The following is a 10,516-nucleotide window of genomic DNA, read 5'->3' as shown; positions in this document are numbered from 1 at the left end:
GGCGGGGTGCGCGCGCACACGCCCCGCCCTCCTAGCCGCTATTGATTGGAGAGGCCCTGATCCAGCCTAGAGATCCGACAGAGTGAGGAGGAGGGGCGTATACTGCTGTTGCTGAAGAGTGTGGACGCTGATTGGCCTATTTGCATTCGGGGCGGGTCTAGAACGTTCAAACTTCCCGCCCTCTGCCGTTGCTTAGCAGCCGCGCCTCTAGCCCTCAGGGTTTCTAGACTTTGATTGGCACAGTGGGAAGCCCGAGAGAAGGTCGGTTAAGGGGCTGCAGTCCCAGTCCCTGGAAGGGTTCTGGGAGCGTTGCGGGGGGTATGAGAAGGAGGCCAACCTTAAAGAGCCAGAGGCGCGCTTTTTTTTTCTGCAACAACTCTAAGTTAATATTTGTACCCTCTGAGTTAATATTTGCCAGAGCTTAGAAGTGCCTGGCAAACAAAGTAAGATCTACTTGAGCGGTGTTTCAAATAAATAAGAGGAAATAAGCAAGACTCCTGTCTCAGCGCTACCTTGTCTGTTTTCTGGGTGCAGGGTATGACCACCCCCATAATGGCACAACGGGGCCTAATTTATTATTTAAACCCCTCAAGTGGAGGTGGAAGCATTTGAAATACACCAAATTCTGGCAGAGACAAGTAGTTCTGAACACCACACCCCTCCCTATTGGGATATGCCCATACCCCTTTGCACATCTGCACACCCCTGAATACAGAGAGGTATCATTCATGCATTCAGCAACTATTTATTTAGTGCCTATTCTGGACCAGGGCATGGACTCAAAGCGGTGAACATAATGAAGTCCCTGCTCCATAAAGCTTATTTGTGCATGTATGTGTGTGTGTGTGTGTGTGTGTGTGTTTGTGTGTGTTGGGAGTGAAGTTATGAGAGAGAAATATGTATATATATAATCCCTTAAAATGCACCATCCTCCCCAGCTTTGTTCTCACTACCCTGAGATGGGGAGAGTCCTCCCCAGCCCCCCAACTCAAGAAGTTAGGAACGACGGTGAGGGTGAGATGACCTAGCTGTGCTACCCAGTAGTTGGAACATCCCCTCCAGCAAGAAAGGTGGGGGAACAGAGTTAAGAGCTGGGTTAATGGTTACCCCTGGCAAATTTGTTGAGCAATGAAGCTATAGAAACTTGGAGGAGGTTGGTGACAGATCTGGGGAGTGTCAGGGAGGGACCCACCTTCCAATCTGGGGTGTGAAGAGATTAGGGACTGGTTTACCAAGCCCAGGAAGGGGAGGGAGTGGAAAGAAGCCCAGAGAGGGAAAGAGGAGATACTGAAATAGAAGAAATGCAGGGACAAGGAGGTAAGATGGAGGGAAACCTCTGATGCAGGATTTGAGGGGCAGCCCTGGCCTCAAATCCATGAGGGAGGCTCTGCTGGATGGTTCCAGGAGAGGGCATCCTTGCCTGTCACTTGGTAAATTAAGGCATGATGGGGTAGTCATGCCAGCCAGCCAAAGTCAATATTGGTATCAAGGCAGCTGTAGCTATAAAGCGGTAGGAGAGAAAAGAGAGGCTGCCAAACCTGTTTGATCCTCAAGCTGGCTCCATTTACATAAGGTTTCTTTTGGACACAGACCAGTTGGAACAGGAGAGGACCCTGAGAAGTAGAGCTGCTTTGATCTCCTCCCCTCAGTGGGAAGGGGTCCTGTGTGCAGATTTTGAGGGTCACCGTGGAGGGGATTCACATACACACACACAGTCATGGAGTCATTCTATATCCTTACAGGACATTACAGTTCAAGGGAATGAACACCAAAAGATAGCCCTTCTATTGGGAGAGAAAAAGGCCCTCCCACAGGCAGGAGGAAACCCACAGAAGAGGAAGCACAAGAGGAAACCACCAACTGCTGGTTTCCAGCAACACATCACGTCACTCCACCCCACTCCTCCCCTAAGTCTCTCCCTTTCTTTAAGTTTCAAGCCCTGTTTATTTTGTTTGTTTGTTTGTTTGTTTTCTTTTTTGAGACGGAGTCTCGCTCTGTTGCCCAGGCTGGAATGCAGTGGCGAGATCTCGGCTCACTGCAACCTCCGCCTTCTGGGTTCAGGGGATTCTCCTGCCTCAGTCTCCTGAGTAGCTGGGATTACAGGCACACACCACCACGCCCAGCTAATTTTTGTATTTTTAGTAGAGACGGGGTTTCACGGTGTGGTCAGGCTGGTCTCGAACTCCTGACCTCGTGATCCGCCCTCTTGAGTCTCCCAAAGTGCTGGATTACAGGCGTAAGCCACCACGCCAGCCAAGCCCTATTTTGCTTCTGTGTTGTACTCCACCATGGTTTTCTGGAACTGTAGTTCTTTTGTTAGACAGAGAGTGACGAGGAAGAAAGAGAAGAGATGATTGGACAGGAGAGAAATTCAGGATATGGAGGCTGGAATTCTGGGGCTATTTTTCAGCAGATCATAAAACGTTTAATAGAAATCAAGGTTACTGAGGAGAGAGCTGCTCTTCCTGTGGCCTCCCTGTTTATTTAGGTGTCCCCAAGGACTCCACTCACACTATTCTGTCCGATCTTTGCTTTATCCCCATGTCAGGACCAGCTAACAATACCCCTACCCCATCCCCCACACACATACCTCAGGATTGCAGCAGCTCTATCCCAGGGCCATGATAATCCCACCCCTCTGCCCCATCTCCAAGGCAACCTGTCAGTGAGAAGAGGACAAAGGGCACAGGAATGGGCCCCAATAGGAAGGATAAGTGGAAGCGCAAAGCTGACTAAGCTATAGGAATAGACATCCCCCTGCAACAAAGCCCCTTGCCTCAGCTTCTTGTTTCCTTAGCACAAGATTAGGTCATCTCCCTTCCCATCCCTATCATCTCTAACTCTACTTTCTTTTTCATTTTTTTGAGACGGACTTTTGCTCTTGTTACCCAGGCACCAACTCGGCTCACTGCCAACTTCAACTCCCAGGTTCAAGCAATTCTCCTGCCTCAGTCTCCTGAGTAGCTGGGATTACAGGTGCCTACCACCACGCCCGGCAAATTTTTGTATTTTAGTAGAGACGGGGTTTCGCCGTGTTGGCCAGGCTGGTCTCAAACCCCTGACCTCAAGTGATCCACCCGCCTTGGCCTCCTAACGTGCTGGGATTACAGGCGTGAGCCACCCCGCCCAGCCCCTAACTCTACTTCGATCCCAAGTCTAGGCCACAAGGACTGCAACTCTTAGGGAAGTCCTAGTGCTGAGCTGGGCCCAGGGACACTAGACTGTGACCAGGGGCACAGGACCTACTGAGACACACCATCTGGGCAGCTCAGGGAGTGCTGGCATCACCTCTTCCCTAATCCCAGGCTGCACAGCTAACGGTTCCTATTCCCAATCCCAGACTTCCACTTCCAAGTTCTTCTCTCAGACTACAGCCCGGGCAACCCAGAATTTGGATTGGCATCCAGAAGAAATGCAGAAGGATTAAACGACCACCTTTCATTCTAAGACCCCATCCCTGGATCTTCATGGGTGTTCCCAAGCTGTTAGTGTCGTTTTTTGTATGAGGGTCAGTCGGGTTATACTCAAATTAATGAAGCAGGGAAACTGAGGCAGAAAAAAGTCCTGTGTTCAGGAGATATCGGAGAAACAAGGTTTTCAGGACTCCTCCGTAACACTCCCATCCCCATCCGGTGGGAGATCCGAGGATTCTCCCTCCGGACCCACTCCCTACCTCGTCGAGCCCCGCCCCCCTCCAGTCCCCTCCCCAGGTTCAGGGCGGGGCCGGTCGGTGAGTCAGCGGCTCTCTGATCCAGCCCGGGAGGGGACCGAGCTGGAGGAGCTGGGTGTGGGGTGCGTTGGGCTGGTGGGGAGTCTGAGAACAAACAGGGTCTGATTGGGCTTGTGTGGCGCTGAAGGGACAGCCCTGGGTCTAGGGGAGAGAATCCCTGAGTGTGAGACCCGCCTTCCCCAGCCCCAGCCCCTCCCAGTTCCCCCAGCGACGGCCACTTCCTGGTCCCCGACGCAACCATGGCTGAAGAACAACCGCCGGTCGAATTGTTCGTGAAGGTAAGAACACTTCTCTCCTCAGCCACCCAAATTCCTGGAAGCCAGCTCTCACCTTTCCCCCGGTTCAGCCTTAACTCCCCAATCCCTTCCCTCCTTGACTCCCACCCGAATCCCACGTGCACTCTTTGGTTCAAGGGTGGTTTTGGGAGGGGAAGACCTTAACTTGTTAGCAGGTAATAAGAATTCTAGAATCAACTCTGAAAAGTTTGTAAAAGTGCAAGTTTCTAGCAACCTAAAGGAAGGGAATTAGAGAAAAATAATTCCCAAAAGTGAGACTGCAGTGCGGGGTGGGGGGGGGAGAGCTGATGAAGGGACAGTGGGGGCCCAGCAGAGTTTAGAAAGGACAGAGGGGAACCTCGGCTAGGACATGTGGCCCTATAAGATCTGAGGGTGAGTAGCGTAGTAGGGGAGGGGTGTGTGTGTGTGGCTGGGTGTGTTGAGGGAGGCCTGAGAGTGAGAGCAAGTACACTGGGACGCTTTGGAGGGGTGGAACAAAGCCAGAGACTGGGATTGGAGTTCAAAAAGCAGAGCTGGAGAGGTGGTGGGGTGGTATCGAATATCCCCCGGTCTGGGGAAAGGGAGAGAAGGGGAGGTGGCAAGGAGACGTGAGTTTAACGTAGCTACCACTAGGACGGGTGGGAGAGAGATCAGGCGGAAGGAGAGCTCGATTAGGGCATTTTGGGATGGTTGGAGAAGTAGGAGATTTGCCTCAACTCTCTCCGCTCTCTTCGGGTGTGGGTGAGGAGAGATGGTCCTATGGCATTTGGGTACCAAAACTGCAGGCGGCAGGCTTCTCGGCCTGGCTCCCCTCCTACTCTAGCGGCTGCTTCCCTCCCGACCGCTGCTGCATTCTTTTCCCAGCCTCGGGACCTCCTGTCTGTGCCCCTCCCTCCCTTCTGTAACTGCGTCCTCTTCTCCCTGCTCCGTTTGTGTCTCCCTGTTGGCACGAATGTCTCCCCACCCTTCACTTTCCTGCTGCCTTTCTTTCCACTTCCCGGGACCCTTTTGTTCCTCTCATCTTTGTATCTCTGCCTGTGTCTCCCTCTCCCTTCTGCTTGGGTGTCTTGGGCAGCCATTCCCTCTCCCTGGGCCGGGGAAGTCGGAGCGTGCCTGGGTCCGCCCCCTTAGGTGTGGTCCCCACCTCACTCTCACACTGGCCTCTGGGGCTATTTTTACTCCTGGGTGAGGCTGTGCCGCAGAGATTCTGGCCCTGTGTCCTGTGAGAGGATGGTTATCTGCAGTAAGAGGAATTGTGCTGGGAGACCCTGGCAGCGGGTTGGGGGGCGGGTAGCCTTAGCTGCCCAGGCCTCATCCTCACAGGTCCCTTCCCCCACTTCCTTGACAGGAAGGAAGCTGCTGAGGCCAGAGACAGAGAGATGAATCATCCTCAGCTTAGGGGGAGGTGTCCCTTGGGCCAATGAGGTCACCACTTGCTAATTAGAGGGCAATCCCCCTCTGTAGGGCCCTCCACATCTCTAGAGCTCTGGCTCCCAAACCTGTCCTGTCTAGAGAATCTGCTTCCTTCAGGAACCCAGAAATCCAGGCTTCTGGCCTCACTGAATTTCCACACACTTCCCTTTCTAGGGTAGGATTCAGATCCTCCAAGTTCTCCAGGACCTCTTCCCTCTGCCTCCCTCTCACTGTCCTCAGTCTCTGGGGAACCAGAAGCCTGCCTTTGCAAAAAAATTTCCCATCGATCTGCTTTAGGTTTGACCCAGGCCCAAGGGCAAAGAGTCCATAGTGAGGGGACAGTGTATGTGTCATGACTAGGCAGAAAGCAGCTGATCTGGGAGTGGGAGTGCAGAGACTGGCCTGGGGGTGGGTGGGGTGCACCAGGCATAACCTTGGGCTGGGGTTGCTTTTCAGGCTGGCAGTGATGGGGCCAAGATTGGGAACTGCCCCTTCTCCCAGAGACTGTTCATGGTCCTGTGGCTCAAGGGAGTCACCTTCAACGTTACTACAGTTGACACCAAGAGGTAGGCCTGCTTCTGTTCCTCAAAACACCCCTTGTGTACACATGTGTGCAAACACACACTCACCCACCTGAGTCCTTCTATCTTGAATATTTTTGCCCTCCTCCTTGGAGTCCATTTCTTATCCTCCATCCCTCCATCTCCACTTTCTGGTTCTCCCTGACGCCCATTTCCAGTCCTGATGCCTGGCCCTTTCTCCAGGCGGACCGAGACAGTGCAGAAGCTGTGCCCAGGAGGGCAGCTCCCATTCCTGCTGTATGGCACTGAAGTGCACACAGACACCAACAAGATTGAGGAATTTCTGGAGGCAGTGCTATGCCCTCCCAGGTATGGGGACACTCAGAAAAGGGAGAGGTTGCAGCACAGGGAGATTTTAGGAAACAGACAGTTTGCAGAAATGGAAAACAGAGGTGATGGTGGGGCTGGGGCAGGGGAGCTAGCTGAGCTTCCTCCCAGGAAGACATCTTACCTCATTTTTCCCATTGGCTTTCAGGTACCCCAAGCTGGCAGCTCTGAACCCTGAGTCCAACACAGCGGGGCTGGACATATTTGCCAAATTTTCTGCCTACATCAAGAATTCAAACCCAGCACTCAATGACAGTGAGTCTTGTGGGTCAGAGGCTTGGGTCCTGGGAGGAAGAGAGGACCCAGTGGGTGGGAGACATTAGGGACACCTGGAAGTTCAGATATAGGGAGATGAAACAGATGTTGGTAAATCTCCCCCAGCTTCCCATTTTTCCTTTACCTCTATATTTCCCTGAAGTTTCATTGTCCAAGACTTTTAAACCTTTCTCATTTGTCCCCTAGCCTCTTCTGCCCCATTGGGGACATTAGTTGGTTGCTGGCCTATTTTCTGGCAGAATAGAGTTGTGCTTAAGAACAGTCATCACTCTACATCCAGACTACCTGAGTACAAATCCAACTAGCTGTATAACTTTAAGCATTCATTTCACCTTTCTGTAAGTCCATTTCCAGATCCAAAAAAAATTTTTTTTGAGATCAAGTCTCACTCTGTTGCCCAGGCTGGAGTGCAGTGGCATGATCTTGGCTCACTGCAGCCTCTGCCTCCCAGTTCAAGTGATTCTCCTGCCTCAGCCTCTCAAGTAGCTGGGATTACAGATGTGTGTCACCACGCCCAGCTAATTTTTGTAGTTAGTAGAGACGGGGTTTCACCATATTGGCCAGGCTGGTCTCGAACTCCTAACCTCAGGTGATCCACCCACCTCAGCCTCCCAAAGTGCTGGGATTACAGGCATGAGTCACCGTGCCTAGTGATAATGAGTTTTTAAAATGTAAAGTGCTCGCTTTGGGAGGCCGAGGGGAGCAGATCACTTGAGGTTAGGAGTTGGAGACCACCCTGGTCAACATGGCTGGTCTCTACTAAAAAAAAAAATACAAAAATTATCCATGTGTTTTGGCAGGCACCTGTAATTGAAGCTACTTAGGAAGCTGAGGCAGGATAATCACTTGAATCTGGGAGGCAGAGGTTGCAGTGAGCTGGGATCATGCCACTGCACTCCAGCCTGGGCAATCAAGCGAGATTCCATCTAAAAAGAATTAAATAAAATGGAAAATGCTTAGAATAACACATAGGAAAGTAACTACATGAGTGTTAGCTATTATTATTTTGGACTCACCATAAGTATCCACACCCAGTGGGCCTTCTCAGATTATGTCAATCTTTTCCTGAAGTTCTAATCAATTCCCTCTCTTGCACAGATCTGGAGAAGGGACTCCTGAAAGCCCTGAAGGTTTTAGACAATTACTTAACATCCCCCCTCCCAGAAGAAGTAGATGAAACCAGTGCTGAAGATGAGGGCATCTCTCAGAGGAAGTTTCTGGATGGCAATGAGCTCACCCTGGCTGATTGTAACCTGCTGCCAAAGCTACACATAGTACAGGTGTGTGGTTATTATGGGAGGAAAGGATGACCACTGGGATTGGCTCTGTAAGGAGCTCAAACATGGGCTTCCCCTGACAACCACTCTAAAGACAGCTTCTTTTTTTTTTTTGAGACGGAGTTTCGCTCTTGTTACCCAGGCTGGAGTGCAATGGCGCGATCTCGGCTCACCGCAACCTCCGCCTCCTGGGTTCAGGCAATTCTCCTGCCTCAGCCTCCTGAGTAGCTGGGATTACAGGCACGTGCCACCATCCCAGCTAATTTTTTGTATTTTTAGTAGAGACAGGGTTTCACCATGTTGACCAGGATGGTCTCGATCTCTTGACCTCGTGATCCACCCGCCTCGGCCTCCCAAAGTGCTGGGATTACAGGCTTGAGCCACCGCGCCCGGCAAAGACAGCTTCTTTCTTAGGGTGGTTTTCATAGATTGCTACCAATGGCAGACACCACCCCAGTCCTTTGTGGCAGTCATTGCTGGCAAGACCACTGGTTAAGATAATTATATTCCATGATATAAGCCATGGGTGCAAAGAGACTGGCCAAGAGGAATACATCCCATGATTACTTTTGAAGAATGCTCTTCCTGTCTCGGTATCACTGCCAAATTCCCAGATTACATAGAGCAGGCTTTTCCTAAAGTCAAAGCTTTAACTTTCTTTATAGCTTCAGTCTTCACTTCCTCTTGAAGATCAAAACTGCTGATTCTCATGTTTTTGTCATAGCCTCAAAGCTATGGTTTAGTTTGTGCAACATGGGCCTGACGTCAGTCTGCCACACTACTGTGTAGTGAACATCTATGTACTAAGCATGAAAGATACACAAGTGTATAGTGATTGGTCCTTGCTCTCAAAGGGTTGAAATCTGAGACAATAAAATATTCACATGAAAGTTAAGTATATATGATGAAGGTTAGGAATGGTGCCTCACGCCTGTAATCCCCACACTTTGGGAGGTCGAGGCAGGCAGATCATGAGGTCAGGAGATTAAGACCATTCTGGCTAACACGGTTAGCCGGGAATTGTGGCACGTGCCTGTAGTCCCAGCTACTCAGGAGGCTGAAGCAGGAGAATCACTTGAACCTGGGAGGTGGAGATTGCAGTGAGTTGAGATTGCGCCACTTGCACTCCAGCCTGGGTGACAGAGCCAGACTCCGTCTCAAAAAAAAAAAAAAGAAAAAAAAAAACCAGAAAAAAAAACCCCATGAATATATGATGAAAAGTCAGATGGTGGCTCACACCTGTAATCCCAACAGTTTGGGAGGCTGAGGTGGGCAGATCACCTGAGGTTGGGAATTGGAGACCAGCCTGGCCAACATGGTGAAACCCCGTCTCTAATAAAAATACAAAAATTAGCCACTCATGGTGGTAGGCACCTGTAATCCTAGCTACTCGGGAGGCCGAGGAGGAGAATTGCTTGAACCTGGGAGGCAGAGGTTGCAGTGAGCCAAGATCGCGCCATTGCCCTCCAGCCTGGAGACAGAGCAAGACTCAGTCTCATGAGCCGGGCGCGGTGGCTCAAGCCTGTAATCCCAGCACTTTGGGAGGCCGAGGCGGGTGGATCACGAGGTCAAGAGATCGAGACCATCCTGGTCAACATGGTGAAACCCCGTCTCTACTAAAAATACAAAACATTAGCTGGGCATGGTGGTGCGTGCCTGTAATCCCAGCTACTCAGGAGGTTGAGGCAGGAGAATTGCCTGAGCCCAGGAGGCGGAGGTTGTGGTGAGCTGAGATCACGCCATTGCACTCCAGCCTGGGTAACAAGAGCGAAACTCCGTCTCAAAAAAAAAAACTCAGTCTCAAAAAAAAAAAAGTCAGATGAAAAATAATAGAGACAAAAGTCAGTTGCTTCAGTGCCTGAAGAGGTATGGGGGGGGAAGTCACTGTGGAAATTCAAGAGGAGAATTTTATGATATGTGAATTATATCTCAACTTTTAAAAACTCAAGAAAAATGGTTGTTATTAAAGGCCAGGATTTCAGTATGTGAAAAGGAGGGCTGAAGACAGTACAAGACAGTGGGGGCTTGAGCTGGTTTTATCATGTAGGCTGGGGAGAAGGAACAGGCCAGTGTCGCAGCCAAGGTGGCTTCTCTGGGCTAATATGTTGGTCCCACTTCTCTCCCCATCTTCAGGTGGTATGTAAGAAATACCGGGGATTCACCATCCCTGAGGCCTTCCGGGGAGTGCATCGGTACTTGAGCAATGCCTACGAGCGGGAAGAATTCGCCTCCACCTGTCCAGATGATGAGGAAATTGAGCTCGCCTATGAGCAAGTGGCCAAGGCCCTCAAATAAGCCCCTCGTGGGACTCCGTCAACCCCCTCCCTTTTCTCCACAAAGGCCCTGGTGGTTTCCACATTGCTGCCCAATGGACACACTCCAAAATGGCCAGTGGGAAGGGAATCCTGGAGCACTTGTTCTGGGATGGTGTGGTGGAAGAGGGGATGAGGGAAAGAAATGGGGGGCCTGGGTGAGATTTTTATTGTGGGGTGGGATGGGTAGGACAACATATTTCAGTAATAAAGTACGGAATAAAAATCAAGTGTTTTTACACAAAGGGGGGTTGAAGTGTGGGTGACATGGAATGAGGGGTGGGTCAGTGATCTTGAGCTCAGGGCAGAAGCCAGGAATTAAGAA

General features: G+C 50.9%; 1 protein-coding gene across 1 annotated transcript; it reads left to right on the top strand.

The window, feature by feature from the left end:
• Nucleotides 1-3,713: 3,713 nt before the first annotated feature.
• On the top strand, nt 3,714-10,431 carry CLIC1 (chloride intracellular channel 1). Its single transcript, XM_032269008.1, has 6 exons — nt 3,714-4,008; nt 5,875-5,984; nt 6,183-6,308; nt 6,475-6,581; nt 7,701-7,882; nt 10,013-10,431. Exons 1-6 carry the CDS (start codon nt 3,970-3,972, stop codon nt 10,172-10,174), a joined length of 726 nt encoding a protein of 241 aa, XP_032124899.1. The 5' UTR covers nt 3,714-3,969; the 3' UTR covers nt 10,175-10,431.
• The last annotated feature ends 85 nt before the right edge of the window (nt 10,432-10,516 follow it).

This window comes from Sapajus apella, unplaced genomic scaffold, assembly GCF_009761245.1.
Source record: "Sapajus apella isolate SASKATOON/1434 unplaced genomic scaffold, GSC_monkey_1.0 scaffold188, whole genome shotgun sequence".
NCBI classification, from domain to species: domain Eukaryota; kingdom Metazoa; phylum Chordata; class Mammalia; order Primates; family Cebidae; genus Sapajus; species Sapajus apella.
The sequence above is the reverse complement of the archived record's forward strand: the minus strand, read 5'-3'. Positions and strand labels throughout refer to the sequence as shown.

Bases quoted from the DNA above. Each gene is read 5' to 3' on its own strand.
- CLIC1 (XM_032269008.1), top strand. From the start codon at position 3,970: ATGGCTGAAGAACAACCGCCGGTCGAATTGTTCGTGAAG. The intron at 6,309-6,474 runs GTATGGGGACAC...ATTGGCTTTCAG, and splicing joins GCAGTGCTATGCCCTCCCAG to GTACCCCAAGCTGGCAGCTC. The intron at 7,883-10,012 runs GTGTGTGGTTAT...CCCCATCTTCAG, and splicing joins CAAAGCTACACATAGTACAG to GTGGTATGTAAGAAATACCG.